Below are 21670 nucleotides of genomic sequence, written 5' to 3'. Positions count from 1 at the left end.
GATGCTTTAGTTAACTACATCTAAATCATGAAACTTGTGAATACTATACCATGTGACTTTTTTACAGTATAAACACGGTATTTACAACTTAACTGTGTATGTATTGAGCTATCATTCCTAACTTGTGTATTAAAAAGTGTATCATCAAATTTCTATGGTGAACTATTACTATTATTTTATGTAATTAGTGAGCTATCATAATTTTTCGTTGTTACTTATACTGTGCCTTTTCTTTATAATCTAATTTTTAACCTCATTTATCTAGCCTCTTCTCTCTATAATGGATGCTTACTCTGAGAGTACTGTAAATAAATAAATAAATAAATAAATAAATAAATAAATAAATAAATAAATAGGGCAATAATGACAGGCACCAAGCCTTAAATAATTATAGTAAACAGTAAATCAGCTATTTGACTTCCTTGGGTATTTTTTAGCCTTAAAGGTTTTATGTGTTCAGCAACATTAAACAAATATACAGCAAAAAAGAAAAAAATAACACAGCTGCACTGACCGGTCACAGGGTCCAACTCCGTTGTCTTGAGGCACTTTTACTGGGGTGACGTCCTCCAGGGGAAATGCAGATGAAATTTTCTTTAGAATGGGCTCTGCAAGCTCTGAAACCTGTTGGAGTAAAAACCACCATCACACTTCATAGTACAATAAGAATAAGCTCTAAACCTCACACTACATATGCAAAAATGCGTATGCAAAATGCGTATGCAGAACACCCGAAATACTCTCGTCAGGGAATCACTGAACATATTAGATTGAAAGTTGTATTTAAATGAAAAAGTCAAATTCTAGTAACTGCAGGAAGCATACATTATTCAGACTGCAAAATTTTCATAAAAATTTATGAAAATCATAAAACTTTAAAGTTGAATAATCATGCTTACAACTGCCATACTGCAATGAAAATGCATATGATTTCTTTCCAAACAGCATCTATTACAGTGTGCCCAAAGTAAACATTCGAGCAGGTGCTTCATCAATTCATTCAAGGTTTTCAATTCAATTCAATTCAATTCAATTCAGTTTATTCGGACATACAGATAGTACAGAATGTCCACGAGGCGCGACAAAAGGAGGCAACAATGCCTCCTGATATAGGCCAAAACATAATGAATAGGAGCAGTGGCCAATTGGTTACAAAATACTTATTGGTATGAAATCTGGCGTTATACATTAGTTAGCAATAACATGATAAGTACGTTAAATGTTGTTAGGCTGCAATGCATGAGCTACTGTGTAACACACATCCAATGCCTGCAATACAGTGGTACATTAGCACAGTATAGTAACATGTGAGAAGGTGCCTGTTTACAACAACATGATATCTGTTCTTGTAGCACTGATGCAAAGTTGTAAGCAAGATGTTTTCTCTTCCTTTCATTCTAAAATTTTTATCAACTTTTGCAAAATTAGCCAAGATCCTAAATGAAGGAATTCACTTGAAAAAGTCGCCACTACAATTTTACTTTCATGCAGAATAAGGTTCATTCAGCGCAGTTAAGCAATTTGTCTGTGACAAAAGCCCCTGTGTCCATGTCAACTGGTGACTCGGGAAACATCTAATGACGTATTTTTCTTCTAAGAAGGCATTTGCTCCTGGTACTGAAAGTGAAATGAAGAAAGGGATGCCCACCAGCTGTGCTCTTTAATACAGGAGATAACATATGTAATGGTGTCCTTGCTCGAGAATGGCACGACTAGTTTTGTTATCAAGCCCTGTGATGCCCTCTGCTTGTACTACAGAGCCTCCGGAAGGAATCCTTTGCAGACTCAAAGCACCAAGCTAGTCTCCACATCTCAGCGCCATCACGTCCTCAACTCTCCTTTCTTAGTTGCAAACTTGCATGGTAGAACCACTTAGTACATTTTTAGCAGGACCGTGAGAAGAACAAAAAGTATTAGCACTATGAAGCATTATATAAAAAAGTTATGCAGATCCAACATCTATGTTGGAATCTATGTTACACAACTATGAGTCTATGCTATAAAGCTAATGACAATGTGTACAATTTATTTTCATCCTATGCAAAGTGTAATTTCATGCAATGTTCATGTTTATGTGCCACAAAAGTTCCAACATTAATCTCATCAGTGAGTAAACAAAGGATGTCCCAGGAGAGCCATTGCTTCGAAAACTGGACAACTCTTATATTGTTGTCCTGATGAAGACCCTCGTTGAAAACACTGGCTTCAGAGATGTCCCTTGTTTGCCAAATGTTGACCACTTAATCGTGCTATTATGTACTATACAGTATAGTAACATGCATGTAGATGTGCATGTACTTTTAGGAAAAGCTACCTTCAGTGATGCAGCAACTGGGAAATGTACTGAGAGACTGAATCTTTCTCTCCTGCTATATAACTTCAGAGAGACAATCATTTGGTCTAACACTGAAATTACAAATAAAGCTTCCATTTCATGAATTGTGTAAAGTAAAAAATTAAATTCTGGGGTTTTATGCACCAAAACAGCTATTTGATTACGACACATGGGACAGTGGGGGACTCCGGATTAATTTTGACCACTTGGGCTTCTTTAATGTGCATCCAATGAGTGGTACACATATACACAATAGCAACACACTGTATGAACGGATCAACACTATATACAATGTATACAGCCCTGCAGTGGAGGTATGTAGGGTGTGTACAATAGGATTGTCGTGCACATCCTCCATTCGTATGCGGTCCTTGGGACCGGGCTTCGAGTCCGTCTCACTGGAGCACAATCGCGCAACCCCCAAACCACTGTGCTACTCGGAAGGGTAGTAGCCATATTTTATTTCAACACCCACCAGATTGTGGCCGCCACAACCGGGATCCAACTCCTGACCTGGAGCTCAGCAGCTCAATACCATAGCTAGTGAGCTACCATGGCAGTAATCCTACAAAGTGACCATTCCATGTGAACACGAGGCATTTTCACCCGCTTGTAGCCTCAATGTAGTGTTCCCAATTGTCTATTCTTGCTTTACTCAAAATATAGATAAAACTTAGACCATTTTTAGTCAGCTATTCCATCTCACTTTTGGTTATTTAACAGGGATAGGATTCTGACTTGTGAGCAATAACAGTGGCAAAGCACAAGGACAATGAAGGACTTCTCATGTGACAACTCACTCACCGCCTTGGGCGTCTTGATGGCATCTGCAATATGTTGAGGCACAGGAGGCAATGGGTCTTTTGGATGCATTGCTCTGTGTTGAATACACTGTGGACAATGAAATAAATACTTCATCAGGCCAAGAAAAATGCAGAACTAGCAAAGATTGGAGGACATGAAATAAACTATTGCTAAACAAACGAGTCCAATATTATAGGGAAATTACAAGAATACCAATCTGCACCAACAAAATGCAAGAGTTTGAAAATAAGCAGAATAACAGTACAGTATGACTGCTTTCTGAAACTCGTATTATTGCAATGCCATCTGGAGTGTGGGAAATACAAATATGCCTTTTTCAACCTGCATTTTTCAGGAAACACTCTCTCAAATGAGTGTCAAACCTATGCATCTTAATGTAGGGAATCTGGATGAAAATGTTTGGAAACAAGCAAACAAAGTACAAAATTATCTAAGTGTCCTTTAACCTGCATCTCTTGCCCACTGATGGGTCAGCTTTTCCACACAGCCTAGTCAACTAGCAGTCATGCAGACTGCATATTGAAAAGTGAAACTGAGAGGGGAAAAAGGTTGCATAGCACTCAAAGCATGGGGTTCAATATATTGCAGAATGCTTTCCAGGACGGTAATAATAATAATAATAATAATAATAATAATAATAATAATAATAATAATAATAATAATAATAATAATAATAATAATAATAATAATGCTTGCATTGATATTTGTGTAAGTATGGTACTTTTCTCTTGTATAGACATTCTCTTTAGAGAGAGAGAAAGAGAGAGAGAGAACCTCTACTCTGGTCTGTTGCATATGAGTACAAAGGCACGGGCTGCTTCTTCTGCAGAGCTTTCACGGAGGGCTCATGTGTCTTTATAACAGTGCAGAGGGCTTCATCATGATGTCCAGGGAGCTCTCGTGGTAAAAGTCTATAGCAAGCATATGCACCTCACAGCAATACAGTATTTTTGTGAAAATGGCGCATACATATATCACTCTGTTCAACAGCTAAATGGCATCAACTGTAGCCCTCCCCAGTGCCGTGTTGTTGACAAGGGGTTGACGAAATGTGACGTGCAGTATATCACATGCACTGCCTAGTGCCTGCTGATAATTTTATACAACTGATTATCTTTCTCTGTGCATCAGTAACATAGCTTAAGATTCACCTAAAAGCAGTGTAAACATATAATAGCCAGCATGCACAATAGGGTAGGACTTGCTCACCTGATACAGCCGCTGCAAGTATGGATTTGAGGTTTGACTAGACTTGAACAGCTCTTCTGGTTCTCCATTTCTGTCAACAGGAGCAAATACTATGTCCTATACTGTGTCCTATACTGTGTCCTATAAAAGTCCTGCTTGGTACCTGACTGCAACTTGTTATGTAGACAGACAGTGCAGCAAAGATAGTAGGAAAATAATAATAATGGCTAATGCCAGCAATCATAGAGTTCTTTTTCATATAATTTCTAAGGAAGAACAAGCATATGATGAAGTCCTCAAGATGGTGACCGAGTGTATTTAGATGCATGACTCAGTACAGAGCTGTCTTGGCAACTCCACTGTGATCGATATACAACTTCCAGACGCTGCAGTAACAACTGCCATACAATGCTCCGCAGGTAAATCTCACAGGCAACAGTAACGTCACAACAAGATGGCTGAAGAAAACCTGATAACCTTGTTTGCTTACATTCCATACTGCACAGGTAAATAAAGTATTGACTGCAAAGTGTTGGCTGGAAATAATCTGTCAAGCGCAAAAATAAGCATGCACATTTGACATCAGCATAGCTCACTCCCAAGCTGAAAAATATATGTTGGCCAGGCAGGAGGTCAATGATAAATGTGTGGCTAATCAAGAATGAGATGTACAGTCACCCAATACTTTAACAGCACCGCATAAGCGGCGACTAGCCCGGTTGGTGAGCGCCTTCTAATGGTGTGAAGCAACCAGATCAGCGGGAACTTGATTGATCAGCGGTAACTTGATCAGCGAGAACTTGATCAGCGGGAACCATTAGAAAGTGTTCACCGGCCGGCTATTCGACACTCGCACATTTCTGTTAAAGAATCGGGCGACTGTACTTTAAGAGTTTTGCCTAGCAACTTCTGCATTTCAGTGTGCGTCGGCATGAACATGAGCTTCATAGCAGCTACATGCTGCTTAAGTTAAAAGCAATCTGCAACAGCAAATGGTCAAAAGTTCGCCTTTCTTGATGATAATGTTGCCTTTCAACTTGTCTGTGAGATTCAGCAGGTATGAATCAAGTCCGAAGAATACGTAGGAGTGATGGAAAGTATTCTTTCAAGCTAGTTCTGTGCACATGCGTACAGATCCTGTATCACTTACTGCCAAAAAAATTTGACAGTTGCAAGAGCCAGTACTTTGTGGTCTTTGATTGCTTTTTCTCATGCAAAATGTCATTCAGCGGGTCGGCACAAGAATTGGAGGTTTTCTGCAATTTGCTCCTTTAAATTATAGGGTTTTATGTGCCAAAACCACTTTCTGATTATGGGGCATGCCAATTTGCTCTTTTTTTTTAGTAACACTAGTATATACTACACTGCCACTGTATAAATAATATTTCACAACAGTCGGACTGTTCACTTAAAAGATAATCTTTCACAGAAGATAATTCACAGAGAATGTCATCTTACATATCCACAGCTGTAAGGTCCATTGCCGCTATGAGATCATCAAACAGGGACAGCTGCATGTCTGCAAAGACAAATTCAACCCATTTGCATTCTGTAATATAAAAAAGAGCCTGAGTATCACTGTGGTCACACACACGATTTGGGGTCTCATACGTGATCATGGGACAAAGGAACAACACAGTAGTGTAAACAATAACAAGGGCATCTATTGCACCTTTCGTACACTAATGCCTGTTAGCCGAGTTGCCATCCACAGAGCATGCCAATGGGCGCACGACAAATCGGGGAAGTCCAACTTGCGCGACTGGATGGTGAGCGAATATGTTCTCCCCCATGCTGGAAACCAACGCCTGGTTGTTCACATGTACGGTCATGTGAACGGTGGTGTATTGGAACGATCGTGTTCGTCCATCCTGGTGTACTGCTCTGAAGCCTTTCTTGGGGCAGTCCCACGAAGCGTCAGCCAGCGTGCGAGACGACCGCGCATGACGCTGACCCCAAGCCAAAGAGGAACAGCCTACTCCCTTACGTGCCTGAGTAAGCCCGCCATTCGGTGGCGTTAGCAATGCAACACTTGTGCCACCTCTCATGCTAATCTGCAATGCCCATCACCGGCGCTCAGCTATGCCAAGAATCCGTATTATAGGAGGCGAGAGTTAGGAGGGGAAAACATCAGGGGATGCGTCACAGTTGAACGTCCCCACGACGGCTATACTTCATTACATACATTGCATGCAATGTTGTGGAGGCTAGCTTGACCTTTTGCCGTGGCTGCGTTAGTGCCAAAAAATAATTTGGTCTTTTTCCAGAAATTATTAGAAACAGTTGTTTATTTCAGCTCAGTAAATTTTAATCCTTCAAAATGATCATGCTGTGTTACACAGCACTCACTAGGTTATTTTAAATAATTTTGCTTTTAGTTGTTAACCCTATCATGTTTTTCATTTCTAGCCTGTTGTGGCAGTCTCATATGCATGCTCGCGTAAGCATAGGCTGTTGACGCGCAGCAACGCACAGGCTGACTGATAGCTGGACTTGTTTCGCGGTGTCGCACGGTCTGAGAAATCTGGTGCGACACTCGAATAAATAACTAATATCTCCCCCCTGCCAAGATTAATCCTTTGGAAAAAAAAAACTGTGGACATCATTTGATGAACATGCTAAACAAAGCCATCAGGTAGACCTGGATCTATTTTTCTTTTTTTGCCATTCATAATTCCCCCCTTAAAGGGTTAATGTTAACCTGCTCTTTATCATAATGAAAAGCAGCACATATGAATGAAAACAGCAGCACAAGTGCTGCTTGTCAAGAAGGCCAGGATCAGTAGAGCCAAAAAATTGCTTACCTGTTGGAATATTATCTTTGTTGGTGTCCAGGGGCAGAAATGTGAATCTTCGCAAGTCTTCCATGTAAGGCAATTGAATGAATACGAGGCACTGCAAAGCGAATGAAATTATTAAGACAACACAGGTACTGCACCAGCCCTTCTGGGTAGGATAAGTGGCAGCTACCTGTGCAACAAAGCCGCAAAAGGCAACAACCTCAAACATGAAAGCTTGATGTTAAATAGAAGACGAATTTGGCTATGGACCTAAATGAGTCGCTGTCATGAAAGTCTGCCCGAAGCAAAGAAAGAAGGCACGCTTGGACACCAAGTAGTGATGACAAAGAAAGGAGGGCACGGTGTTAGGTGAAACGTGTAGTAGAAAGAAAAAAATAAAGCAAAAGCATTCAGCAAGCAGTATTGACATGGCCTTGAACTAAGCAAGAAGACTCAACAGTTTTGTTCTGTTTGAGGAAAGCGGGCAAGTTTGGAAGCAAGGTCCCAAGCTAAAGACTTATCACTGACACTGCACATGTGCAAACAGCCTCTTTTTTTTCACGTGGCTGTACAGCACAGACCCTTGGAGACTCATTGGGACTCTTTCTGCCGTCATCGGTCCGAATAATACCATCTAATAAAATGCTCAAGATGCATAATATTCAGCAAAAACTGGTGATCTACCGACTAGGCTTAAAGTTCACATGTGCCAGCATGCATTCAGATGTACAGCCACCTTAAGTTAACTCAACATCAAATAATTAAACCTGTCTTATAGTTCAGTCCTTTTCAGAAATCCTGAAAAAAAAATTGTTGCTTTAACTTGAACAGATGAATAACTTGAATCAATTTCATGGCTCCACCAAGGCTGAACTTATAAATTTAACAGACTGCAAAAAGAGGACAACTGCACTCCAGTAACGAATTTTGAATGTTAACACCCCTGTAAAGTGTCTGGATGACTTCCCCACCTAGTGGACATGTGAGCACTCTATGACAATTACCACGTCCCGTGCAACAGTAACCATCTGAATACTTGAACACATGGCAGTACTATAGTGTCAATGTAAGGGTCAGTTTGGATTCAACATGAAGATCCCCTGGTGCACTCTCTTGCACTCCATATTTCAGTGTGCTCTTTTAACATTTATTGTGCACTACTCTAGCCGGCAGCATCTGTAATATATCTAATGCAATCATAGCAGTGCACACTACAACACTGGCAATACAATATCCTTGAAGAACAAGTAAAAACAAAATTCTTGAGAACTCAGCCCTGGCAACCATACCAGATTAATAAGAAATATAACTTCCACAATGGTGCGAAGTCGACAAATGATTTTCTGAACAACAGAAATATGGACATGTTTGATTACTCAAACATCGTAGTGGTACCACGACTCATCTCTGAGATGCAAGCAATTTGGAATGATGACAGAAATTTCTGGTGCCTTGCAGTGTACAGCATGATTTTTCCTATTCTTCTTGCCAATTGGTTTGCAAATTCAGCAGCTGTGGTGAGCAGGAATTACCATTTTTGTTTCTGTATGTTTCCAGCTCCTCATTGAAACACAGTAGAGAGTAGAGAAAGGATGATCTGCCAGATGCTGGATTGTATGTTATGGCCAGGCCAATCCAAGAGTAACTGACTGCTAGCCACAAACAAAAACAAACTACAGTAGACTCCCTTTAAACAAACTCGAAGGGACCATGAAAATTTATTCATCTTATCAGAAGAATAACTGGCAAAATGACCAGATGCATCCAAATATCTTACTTCAAAACGGTAAATGAAGTAGACTTAAAATGGGGGAAAATGACATAAAAAGCATTTATTTACTGAACTTAAAAGAAAACTGTTTTCCAGTGGTACACTTCCTTGGTTTCATACAGTCCATGATGAATGTTTGGCACTTTTGTGCAAATTGGCAAGCAACCCCAAACGATTTCATCTCACCTAATGACCTTAAAAATCCTTCTGTGCCTTCGTGCTGTTGAAAAAGCTCACTAAGGAGCTAAAGCAGGCAGCTGCCGCTTCATAAGTCATCGGTGCCAGCTCCGAGCTAGCGAAAGCATGAAGGAGCGTGCTGAGCATGCAGCAAAGCAACGTAACCTAGAGGAACGTCTAGGTGATGTAGAGCGAAGTGGGGATGGAGAAACAAGGCGAAGCGTCGCAGAGGAGGAAGGTAGGCGGAGGCGCACTGAGTTGACCTCCTCTGGCAGTTGCTACAGGTTTCATTTGCGATACGGACATACTGGGTTCGTCTAGTGATAACACCATGTTCGCACGCCGTACGCTGTGTGCGCAAGTGAAAGTGCGCAATGATGAGCTGACCGTGGTGGCTCAATCTCGTGTGCGCAGAGGAGGAGGGAAGAGGGGGGGAGTGCGATCTTCCACTGCATACGCGTGGCACCAGGAAGGGGAGGGGTGTTGTACTTCGGTGGCATGCGGTTGCATAGGCTTTATCTTGAACGCGATCTGCTCTGAAGGCACGCACAGTCTAGGGGGGCCGATGGCTCGTAGTATTGCACACGCTGTGTTCTTGCCGCTTAGTTTGCACTGAAGCGATAGACAGCGAGCGTCCGTGGTCATCGAGTGTGATGTCTGCCTGCGTGTACTGACACCATGCTTGTTAATTTAATTCGTAAGCGAATGTTTACAAGGGGGCGTTCTACTCCGCCAGCTGCTGCGTATGGCACGGCTGGGCGAGCCCTGTATTGAAATCGATCTGCGATGCAGACAGTCTAGGCGCACCGAGGGCTGATAGCTTCGTATGCTCTATAGCATCCATACGCTTACGAGTAACCAGCGTTCCTGAAGTGAAACGTCACTGTCTCTTTTTGTTTCCTCCGCCTCCTGTTTTCACCTCTGTCCACGGGCGATGCGCACCAATGCGTGGCCCATTGAGGCACTCTAGCCCAGGATTGGTAGTGGTGGCAGTCGCTCCGAATGTTAGTCTTAACCGAAGAGCACGTCTGATGGGGTTCGTATTAAGCGGATTTTTTTTGCACTGAGTCTATGGAAAACCAAACAAACATTCCCATGGTCGTTAAATGCGATAATTCAGCTTAACTGAGTTCATCTTAATGAGAGTTCACTGTATACAATAAGCCAAGCTGCCAAGCTTGCTCAGGTAATGTACAAACTTGGCTTTGTTTGCATTTATTGTTTGCTGCATGTGTGCAGTCATTATTACTGATAGTGTGAGGCATTCTTGTGTCAAACTTCAAGTATTCTTTGCAGTGATAAAGTTTTGTTGCTCACTATACAAGGCGATTGGTGGCAAAGTGCTCGAGCAGGAGTGTGCAAACTAGAATGAAGACGTGCTGCCGACAACACAGCCATTGAATGCGAATTTAATGCAGGCCCAAAGGGTACTTTCGTCTTGACATCCAAAATACTGGCCAACTTGTCATGAAAAAGCATAGGTGTATACAGCAATGCATTGGTGACTTTTCCCAGTCACTCACAGAATGAAAGCATTTGCTTTTTTTGGTGAATCTGCTGTTTTGAAATTTGATTACTCAGATTTTTGTCAATTTACTGCCAAGTTTATATGGCTTGTTGGTAATTAGTGTACATGATTTCCGAAGGAGCAAGAGTACAAGCTCTCCCACCTCATAGCGTTCCTTGATCCGTGGGCTCAAAAAGCCCATTCGAGGTGCACTCTTGTCGGAGAAGGCGTACCGGACGATAGCCACCATCTTGGACTTCTTGAGGGCTTGGATCAGTGCAGATAGGGCAGCACCAGCAGACTGCACATTTAAACTCCTACTGTCTAATGCGAATATGCAAAATAAACAGTGCGCTGGGCTCAAACATTAGTGACATGCAAGGCAATATAATAGCCCTAAACACTTTTTTATTTGAAGCCTCTTTTTTTAGCTGGCACGACTTATCATATGGCATGACAGTTCGAAGTCCCACAGTCTTATGTTCAGCCACTCTTGGCCACAAACAAGGCTGTATTCAGTGCGTAGTAGAATGCACAAGCAGCTTCAACACACTGAAAACATTTAGGAAACCAGTGTTTTAAAATTTGGTTTAAATAATTGACTATACAACACATTTAGGTCTGAATGATCGTGCGCCTACTGTGTTATGTGCCACACCAAGCCCCATGCTACAATGAGTGGCTGTATGTGCCAAACGATTAGTATATAATGAGTACAATTACTTATTTAACAATTACAGTCATGCAAATATGTAGAAAAAAAAACATTTTCTTAACTGCATGGTTAAGAATCAAAGCAATTTTTGCAGATTATTGAGAGCAAGCTTATATTATTTCAATCAAGGGCGTGCCTAGACCAATCAAATTTCAACTTACACTTTTTGGAACTGGAAGCACTAAGAAGTGAGTGCCAAACTTTCCAGACATTCTGACCCCTTATGTCCTAAACATGCCAGCGCTAAAATATGTATTACTTAATGTCTAGGTAGTTCCACGCAAGAAGAACTTTCTTTGCTAGCATTTTCGTACAATATCTTCTAGAGATTTTTAAACTTCAGAATTTTCTGACACCATGCATAATGTATTGCCTCATTAAGAATGATTAGCAAAAGTATAACACACCTCATCTCCTTTCCTGGCAACCACATAAGAAGTCTTGTCACCCATGTAGTAGTGTCTCTTGATCTAACAACAGAAAAGTGAACAAGCTGTCACAATCATACCTATTCAACATTGCCTTCTTACTCACATAGTATAACTCGCACAACTCTTAACTGCATTGTAAACCTGGTGTTTCAGCAAAGACTCAGAAACAGTGCAGCAGAAACAAGGTTATTTTTTTGCTATGGGTATATGAATAATCATTTTTGAGACCAAACTGAATACAAATGAAATAGTGCCAGAAAAGAATCAAATAAAGTATTGAATAATTTCTTTAATAATGAGAAGCGGTTTCATGAATCGATCTTCACATCCTAGTATATCCACAACCTAAGCAAGCTTGTCATTACGTGTACATTATGAAGCACTGTTAACTAAAAACACAAAGGAAGCATTAGGAACAAAGTAGTAAGCAGTTTGTTTGCACACTATGGGGATGCGCGACTCTCAAGTATCCCCTGATGTTGTTTCCCCCGCATGACTCCCGTCTCCTGTAATCCGGCTTCACCACGTGGCTTTATGGCGGTGGTCAGTGTGGCTGCAGAGTAACACGAGAGATGGCATGAGTATTACACTGCTAATGCCATCTAACGGCAGGATTACCTAGGTGCAAAAGGGGAAGGCTGTTCCTCTTTGGCTCGGGATTGGCAAGCGCCACAGACATTCTGCATGTGTACCGATCCTTGCTTTTGCGAGACTGTCTCACAAGACCTCGTTCGAATGCGCCACCGTTTGCATGACTGTACACGCGGACAAAGAGGCATTGGTTACCAGCTTGGGGCAAACATATTCGCTCGACTTTCAGTCGCGGTGAGTCAGACTTCCTAGATTTGTCGCGTGACCATTGGCATGTTCTGTGGATAGCAATTCGGCTAGCAGGCATGAGTGTATGAAAGGTGCAATAAATGCCCCTGTGATTGTTTGCAATACTGCGTTGCTGTTCCTTTGTCCCAAGAGCACGTTTGAGACCCCCATAACACTCAGGACTCTTCGGTGAGTGTAAATGATATCATTTTAACTGGAAATGTCTGGCTTCCTGAGCAACATATAGCAAGTTATATAATGCAACTTCTAGTGTTTTACGTCTACTATGGCAGTTGGGATGAAATTTATCTAATTTTTGCTCTAGTTTTATGTTTCATAGTACACAATTGGCAGTTTCAGATATTCAAAATCCAGTAGAGAAATATTTGTATCTACAAATGTTTTAAGAGGATGGGGAGAAGGTGTGGGCACATGATCACTGTGCCCCCACCTTGCTACACCCTTGAATAATAATAATAATAATAATAAAAAAACTCACATTGGCTTCATCGGTGAATCCGAGTACTTGGAGGCCCCGCCCGGAGCTTGCCTTGCTTCCCTCCATGGCCTGCCGGTTTTCGTCAGTGAAAGGTACCAGAGTGGAGCCGTACCGGTATGCTTGTATGGTGCCATCTCTCTCCACCTCCGTTTCTTTTTCATCATTGCGGTAGTAGACAGTGTCACAGCGCACAGGGCCTGCAGTGCGCCTGGCAGTACACTGTTTCCACGGCTTGGGCTTGACCTCCACTACCTGTGCATGACAAACGATGAGGACTGACGAAGACGACGATCGCTGATAGTTGCGCGCACGGGCTCCATCTTGTATGCCTGTCCTCTGCCCACTGTATATATCTTGTAAATATATTGTCAAGCGTCTTCTCTCCCCGTAAGAATATTACTGCCTATTCTCATCGAAAAAATATTGCTAGTGAGATTTGTACTTACTCTATATGATCAGATTCTGTGCGTGATGCAATTAGGTTTGTGCATTATGGAGCACACTGCTATGCTGGAATAAATAACGAGTTATATTGAAGAGCCAACCGCACCCCACCCTCAGTACCGATTTCGACATGCGACAATCATTTTGCTTCAAGTGTTACTTGTTTTTCTGAGCACAGGTTTGACAAGAGAGACAGTTTATTTTGTGCCTTGAAAATACATGACACAGCGGGCGGGAGAAAAAGCTGGTTGTTAATAAGATTGTCAAACACTCAAGTTCTTTAGTCATAGATATGGTGCTGCCTTGTTTTTCACTTTCACTAATAAAAGTAGTAATTTAATTAGACAAAACGCCCAATTACAAAATTCTGAGAAGCATCATATAGAACTGAGAAGCACCGTACAGTAATCTCGATGCTTTTCCATGGGGCAACAAAATGAATGTCCATCCAAATTGCACTAAACAGCACACCAACATGACACATCCAACACTGGCGTGGCAGTGGCCCCTTAGGCACAGGCTCACAAAGGCAATAGTGTGGCAGACGGCAGTGCAGCTGTGAAGTTGGCTTTCCCTCAAAAGGCTGCTGATTTCTGCATATGTGCCCAGATTTGGCTAATAGGGGCGCAAGCGGCGTGTTCAGTCAGATGCACAGCTCTGCTCCCCAATATATAGTAAATCTAGGTGAGATGAGCCCTGAAGTAAAGTGCATTGTTCAGACTTTAGCATGAAGGAAAAATAGAACTTAGTCCATTATAAAAACAGCAGCAAAATGAAAATTATTCATAAATGAAAGAACACTCATTTTGCACAGGGATTCCACACCTTGGTTTTAGGGATGGTTTTCTTTAGACTCTACAAGTACTCTTATTTTACCATTTTTAACATGCAAAGCAACAATAACTAATCACTACAAGTGCACTATTCTTTGACAGAGTGGTGTACAAGCTGCTTCCTTAAACATTCCTAAAAACAGGCATTGTAAATGCTAGCCCAGACAAAAAATATGCTTTGTCTACAAACAAGTAGACAAAGCAGCTGATTCCTAAAATTTCAGCTGATTTGCACAGTAGTTTTCCTTAAAGGAAAATGGGCACACCTCTTGAAGTGACATTAGTGCTCTTTTAATCCTTGATTTATTTTTAAAGGGACCCTGAAACCACTTCTAAGGAATGTGCAGAATATGCCTGATAGTAAAAGGCACCGTGCCACTAACCTTTCTGAACAAGTTTATGAACGTTTCTTGTATGAAAAAGGCTATCAGCAACTAAATGTTGCCTCAGCCACGCCTTTGCAGCTTCACCCTCCATTTTGTAATCCTTATTGGGCTGGGAGCTGTGTTGAGACAAAGCAATGCCACTGATGCTTTGACTGACCACCTGTCAGTCAACTCAGCTTCGGTACTAGCATACTGGTATCATCCCCAATGGTGGCTCCACCACATCAGCTATGAAATTTCATGATTTTGTTTTGCGATTTCTTAATAACAACACATTTTTGTTCATTTTGACTAAAGCACACAATTATTGTTGTTAGACACTGCAGTCAACACAAAACATTCTCAACTTCTTAGCTGTGTTTCACTCGACGAACAATGAGGGTGCCACCTCCAGCATCTATGTCTGTGCAGACGAGGGTGGTGATTAAGTGAGGAAAGTTACTAACAATGACTGTTGCAAAGAAACCCATGATCATTTGGCTATCGCAGCACTGTCGACTTCTATTATGTTATCAAGGGATGGAGATTTCATTGTATGCATTGACTGTACTTTCGTATATCTGTAAAGACAGCATGACAATGGTCAGAATACGGACTGACCAGGTCATAGGCAAGTGTATGTGTGCTTGGTTGATGCACTCACCCAAGCCTTCCAAAATAGATGGTACAGCTTTTACCATGCATGCATTCTGGGTGCTAATGGGCTAAAATGTTCCGCAAAAGTAACCATTGACAAGCTTTTCTTTTTTTGTCACACTTGCGAAATAAAGTTTTTTTACAAATCCAATACTTCGGACTCCAAAATTATTCAGAATTTTTGGCAGTTACCATCGAGTCTTTATTATCGGGCAGTGCAGGTGTAACGCAACAATTAACTGACCGCCCTGACAAAGACCCCTTCTCAAAACTTGGGCTCCAGAAACATCCCTTGCTTGCACACATTTAATCGAAGTTAGGGCGCATGCACCATATGTGCTGGTTTACCTTGATGTACGACGAGATTGGTATGGAGATGTCAGGCCCGATCTCAAGGTTAGCATTCCAAGGTGTAGGGCGGGTGCGCTTCTTCTCATATGACATGAGGGCTGGCATAGCCTGGCTATGATCCAGAAAAAAAAAAAGGAAAGTGGATATAAAAACAACTTTTACAGTCGGCAATTCAGATCAGTAACCTAACACTTATCTATAATATACCGTGCATGTAACACTCTTTATTTAACTGCATGTCCACTATGGACATGGCTTGAAGGTAGTTCTCTATAGGCGCCCGTTTCTGGGTTGAGCGTCGGCATTGGCATAACTGCGTGAATGTGTGCAAGCTGCTGCTCGCATGTTACATCTTCTTCCACAGCTGGCTCCAATGCCGCTCATCATGCTAGTGTTGCCATACTGCCCCTCCCTCTATGAGGGCGCTGACCCACAGCCAGTCGGTGCAGTGATTTCGGTCTGAAATTCTTTGCCTCAGCATATAGCTTGCACCTTCCTTGTCTTCCACAGCTGGCTCCGATGGCGCTCATCATGACACCGTTCCCATACTGCCTCTCCCTCTGCGAAGGCGCTGACAGCACCCGCCCATTGCCAGTCAATGTGATTAGTTCGGTCTCAAATTCTCTGCCTCAGTGCATCGTGAAATGAAAACACATATAAAGTTGCATTCAAGTTTTGCATTAGGGAGTATTGTAATCGTCAGACATTTTTCTGCGAAATTTCGTGAAGCTGACTTCCCAAAGCGAACTTTTTTTTTTTTTGATAAGATTTATATTTTGTTTACATAGAGGTTTCAGATTACCACTGCTCTCATCTCACCATAGTGCACTTTCGTTTGCCTAGTCCAGTTGGAGCAGCCATGCCAGTGACAGGAGAAGTGAACAAGGATGATTGGGAAGCCCTTGCTAGACATTTAAGGTAGGTGACTGGCTGTAGTATTAGGCTTTGAGGTTGTTTTGTGCTGTGTTCCAGCACAAAATAGTAGCCCTTAATCTCTATAAGACAGATTTATTAAAGCATACCCAAATGTGTACGAGTCGCCGTTGACTGCCTCCAGGATTTTGCCAACATATTTAACTGCTTTCTGCTGGCTTGCAGACAACTTCTCCAAATCATCTCCAACATTCTGAACATCAAATGGGCAGCTGAAAAGTGAATGGTGAGAGCACTACAGTTACCGCAAGCATCTAGTAGCAAAACTAATGGTATTCATATGTCAACAGATTTTTTTTGTGTAAAGTTATTTACAACAGTCATATATCCCCTTGGTACTTCAGTCAACTAGTTTCAATTACAATAAACAGCCAGTAGAACTAACAAACAAACACCAGAAAAAATGCTACAGGTAAGAAAGTACCTATGCTAGAAGAAAAATGCTTGTCATTTTACTGCTAACTTTTTCGTAGTCAGTAACCAAGGCACAGGCTAATGAACCATTTCCTGCACCAAATGGTTTGATGACAACACAAAATATTGCATCATGCCTTGGCTTGCAACATTGTACCCTGATAACAATGTAAGAAGTGCTTGGTTCCTTACTGCAGACGTCCTATAACATAGGGGCATGCGAATAAAATAAATTCAGCAATCAAACTTTCAATTCTGCTATGTACACAAAATGCTCATAACAGCTGACTTACACGATGGTGAGAGACAAATCAGAGTTCTTCATTCCTTCAGCAATGACATTTTGCTGGCTGTCATTGAAGGTCCCACCGAGGTTTGACAAAAGCACCACTCGCCGGCTGCTGAACTTGAGGTTCTTTGTCTTGTCCACAATTACATCGAGAGCGACTACGATGGCATCAACAACTTGGGACACGTTCAGTCAAGGAAACTACAGTCAAATCTATGTCAGGATACACCCTTTGCAAATGAACATAATGTGTCCGCCTGTGACCATGCAATACTTCTTCATTAAAGTGACAACAGCAGCCTTCTAATCACTGCATACAACAGGTGCTTCTTACTGGCTTGCATACTTCAACTGAATGGTTAGTGCAGCATTCACCCAAGCCTTCCAAAATAGATGTTGCAGCTTTTACCATGCATGCATTCTGGGTGCTAATGAGCTAAAATTCTCCATAAGGCTAACTATTGACATTTTTAGCGAGAAGGTAAATGCAACATAAGAAAAATTAGGGATACACATCACTAATGATGGCAGTACTTGCCATGCTATTCCCTTTTCTTCCACAATATCTGCGGGTTCTTCACACTCCAAATGATTATTCATAAGCTTTATAAACCTGCCCATATACTGAAAAACTCTGTAATTTTGCAGCCCCAATTGTTGGCAAATCAGACATGTCGGGCATATTTGCAGCTACTAAACTTTGTGATTTTGGGCGTGTGCTATATGGCTCACTTGGGCCGCAAGCTTTTTTTTTTTTTTAACCATTCTCATGTGATCGCGATGCAGCTGAAGCAAGACTAAGATGACAAAATTCCTCTAACAGCCTCACTGCTGAAGCTACTGAACGCAGCTTGGACCATCAAAGTGTGGCACTCCCTCTCTGCGAGACTGGAGATTCCCCATACAGCATTTGACAGAACTGGCATCGCACAAGCTTGGGGAGCCAATTAAATCAAGCGCACCACATTTTAGGAAGTACAGCCAGCGGAACTAGCTGGTAAATTAAATTTCAATTTTTAACGTAGTTCTCACCACACTATGTCACCTTCAAGCCTGACATAAAATTGGGCAGAAGAAAATAGAATGTACCAGAAGAGACAGACCGGATAAAGCGATAATTTCAAATCTGTCTGCTGCTTGTCTGTTGTATATTCTTTCGCTTAATTTTGTCTCAACCTTCAGAAATGCACCAACTAGCCCAACAAACTTCAATAACAATGTTACTTTCCGAATGAAACTTTTGCCAAGGATACAGTCACAAACATGCTGTGTGGCCTTAACCTCGGCAAGCTTGTCCAGCATGTCAAAGCTCACTGGCTGCAGGCCACACAAGACATCAATATTCTGGTACTCGTCGTCGCTCGACAGGCTGTTGTTTGTGCGCTGACTACCGCAGATTACCACAGCGACCTCGTCCTTGGACTCCGAGAAGATCTGTGCATCGACACGAAAGTGACTGTGACTTGGCGCAATCATTTCTTTGTGACAGTATTGGTCCAATTGATAATGTAGATTTTAACCTTTTACCCCAACAATTATACCTTCACCAAGCTATTTAGACAGTGTGTCTAGCTCATCAATGTTTACCATGCCCTGATGATGTTTGTTGCTCACCGACAGCTCTGCACTTGACATAATAATTCTGCAGAAACCCGCAAGGTGGAGAGAAGTAATTAATAAAAGGAAAATGAGACAGGGAAATCTCCTCAAACTCTTAATTGCCTTTGCTTCCGAGTTGTTGATAAATTCGACTTCGCCTGCCATCTGCTAGTCGCCTCGTTAGCTCAGATGGTAGAGCGGCTGCCCAGGAAAGGCGGTGGTCCAAGGTTCGAGCCCTAGACTAGGAAGAATTTTTCTTCAACTGTGAAGCTTTCGAGGAACCTGTATGGGTTTCCTTTGTAGCACTTAGGTACATTTGGGTGGATGTCTCATTTTCCCTTTATTAAGCTCTGCACTTGTTGCGACTGCCACTATGGTTGGTGACAACCAAATAATGCAGTGGAAAATACACTGTTGTCTAACTCGTGAAATTTGTGTAGATGCATAAGCGAATTACATTCACTCATTGCCATGATGGCATGGAGGAGACAAACTACTTTCAATATCGGCATCTCTCTGGAAGTATCTTTGGAGTGTCGAGGCAGAAAAGGCAGGTGCAGTGTAGCTTTGTGGGCTGACCTTTTACTGAATTTTTACACTGTCACCGAGTGCTGCACTGTGGCTCCTGTATACTATGATGGTACTGCGATTATTTTATTTTGCCACTGTATGTCATCTCCTCCAATTTCACCTCACCCTTTACACATTTCGCAAATCAACTGGCGGATAAGAGGATCTGATAACGAATTAAATACCTCATTTTTGGAACCTTCTTCACAGCCCAAATCAATGATATTAGTTAGATTGTAGTGAATTTTAAGCTATGAAACGGGACCTGCCATGCTGTCTAGAAGGTAAGCAAGATCATTTCCTTACCCTGCGCTGTATCATAAGTTCGGCGCAGGTTTTAGCCTCCTGAAGGTCTGTCGGGCCATCAGGAGGGCCTTGGTTCATGTGGGGGCCAACATCCAAAACGATGGCGACAGCTTCCTAGAAAATGTCAGGCAGCACAGTTATCAATGGAATAGTGCAGTGAACAGTGATAACTGACCACAACGTTTCATTATTATTTCCAACCTTTGGCAGCCGGAGGCGATCGCGTAAAAGACGGTACAATCCGTCGAAAGACGTAACTGAAGTTTACTTTAATCGCGCAGGTCAAGAACTACAGCACCGTGATTTACATAGCCGTGGCAGCCAATCTAGACAGCATAATTCGTGAAATATTATAATCGTGACAAAAATGTAACTGCAGCAAAAACTAAAGGTTTGACAGCAACTTCCGACGTCAATCACCTGTCTGATCACCAGGCATTGTTAACCTGACTGAAAGGCATTATCTGCCAACTCTCTCATTTGCGGCGCCCATTCCCACTGCCTTAGCCAAGTCACACATTCGTTTCGATGAGTTGTTAGTGTAGCGTTTCCAAAACTGCTGGGAGCATACTTTTTGTCGCCGTGTGCATGCCTTGAGCAGCCATTTTTAAAGGCAAGCATGGCGTGTTTGTCAACAACAGCGCGTAGTGAGCGCGCGCCGGTCACTTTCACGAGGTAGAGAACAAAAAGGGAAATATAACAGTAGCTATATGTCATATATTTGAGCTACGTTCTTGCGAATGAAAACCATGCTGTGCTGTTTAATATAAAATCAGAAACGCAACAGCATGCCTAATGAAACAATTGGCAAGCTCATTCTGATAGCCCACCTTATTTGCCGCCATTGCGCCAGTCTATGTAGAGAAATGGAGCGATGACTAAATTCACCGCCCTTCTGTGACAACCTCCCTTTTGACTTCTTTTTTGTGACATAGAAAGCCATAATACGACAATTTAAAAATAAATGTCTACAGTCGCCAAATGAATAAAGTGAAAATGAACTAAATAATTGAGCTGGTATTTGATAACAACCAAACATTCACTGAGAAAAATAGGTGGCAGCAGCCACTGTACTTCATCAGGCCCACAAATTCTAGCTTTCAGTTCCAGTTCCAGCGCAACCGAAACAAACGGAACCAACAAGCTACTTTATTACTTAACATATGGCATAGGCAGCATGGCGAAGAGCTGTAGCGACCCGCAGGTGCCTTAAGCAACATAATTTGACTATTTGATTGTTGCCGAGCGCAAGTCTGTCCATAGGTTACATTGCGTGCCGTGTGCAATCAACCGGTATGGGCGGTATGGGGTATGGCAAGCGCGCGATGCGGTGGGCGGTGTCAGTGCACTCTGTGCTCGTTGCTCTTTAAGCATCACCGGCATCGCTTCGCTGCCCGTCTTGGTAAGGACCAAGCAGACTGTTGCGCTGCGTTCTTGCTAGGCACGTTATGGTTGTTTCGATAAATATTCCGTATGCCTTTCGTGCTTTTGTCCAAGCAGAAAGACACATCGGTTACTCCTTTCGCGGCCTGACATATACTACAGAGCAGTACGGCGACCGCATATTGTGCAGGCATAACTCGTACTTTGTTTTATTTTTTTATACAGTTATATAATTGTCGCCAGTGTTTTCTGCGCCTGTAAATTATTTTGAGGTTTGAGTTTTTCCATAACATTTCTATAACAGAAAACAGTGCAAGCATGCGCATATACATGTGGCCTCATTTCTGTACTTTGGTAGCTTAATATGACATTATTGTGCCGCGAACCGTAAAACCGGGAACTGAAGCTTTTGCGTAAACGAACGGAACAATATGACAGATCGTTGAATTAGAGCGCATGAAGATGCAGTATATCTCACT

The 21670-nt window shown here is 42.0% G+C and overlaps 2 protein-coding genes across 5 annotated transcripts in view; one reads left to right on the top strand and one right to left on the bottom strand.

Moving 5' to 3' along the window:
- Ku80 overlaps positions 1 to 21670 on the bottom strand; it is a 36128-nt gene that overhangs the window by 10094 nt on the left and 4364 nt on the right. For 2 of the 3 annotated variants that reach the window (XM_070535455.1, XM_070535453.1), the window contains exons 2-14: positions 19809 to 19922; positions 18587 to 18767; positions 17338 to 17509; positions 16720 to 16842; positions 15695 to 15809; positions 13048 to 13299; positions 11706 to 11768; positions 10747 to 10884; positions 7153 to 7243; positions 5807 to 5867; positions 4370 to 4439; positions 3140 to 3226; positions 515 to 624 (exon numbers count right to left, since the gene is read on the bottom strand). In XM_070535455.1, the coding sequence (XP_070391556.1) occupies positions 515 to 624; positions 3140 to 3226; positions 4370 to 4439; positions 5807 to 5867; positions 7153 to 7243; positions 10747 to 10884; positions 11706 to 11768; positions 13048 to 13299; positions 15695 to 15809; positions 16720 to 16842; positions 17338 to 17509; positions 18587 to 18767; positions 19809 to 19886 (1541 nt within the window). In that variant the 5' untranslated portion in view covers positions 19887 to 19922. Of the gene's footprint in view, positions 1 to 514; positions 625 to 3139; positions 3227 to 4369; positions 4440 to 5806; positions 5868 to 7152; positions 7244 to 10746; positions 10885 to 11705; positions 11769 to 13047; positions 13300 to 15694; positions 15810 to 16719; positions 16843 to 17337; positions 17510 to 18586; positions 18768 to 19808; positions 19923 to 20638; positions 20763 to 21670 lie in introns of those variants that run through there. The other variant, XM_070535454.1, reaches the window with a different exon arrangement.
- Cndp2 (Cytosolic non-specific dipeptidase 2) overlaps positions 20979 to 21670 on the top strand; it is a 36022-nt gene continuing 35330 nt past the window's right edge. For both annotated transcript variants that reach the window (XM_070535458.1, XM_070535457.1), the window contains exon 1: positions 20979 to 21210. Coding sequence is in view for 1 of the 2 variants with exons in the window: in XM_070535457.1 (XP_070391558.1) it covers positions 21120 to 21210 (91 nt within the window). In the remaining variant the exon portion in view is untranslated. The remainder of the gene's footprint in view (positions 21211 to 21670) is intronic.

Source organism: Dermacentor albipictus, chromosome 3 (assembly GCF_038994185.2).
Source record: "Dermacentor albipictus isolate Rhodes 1998 colony chromosome 3, USDA_Dalb.pri_finalv2, whole genome shotgun sequence".
Taxonomy (NCBI): Eukaryota; Metazoa; Arthropoda; class Arachnida; order Ixodida; family Ixodidae; genus Dermacentor; species Dermacentor albipictus.
Note: the sequence above shows the minus strand (reverse complement) of the source record. Positions and strands in the feature narration are given on the sequence as shown.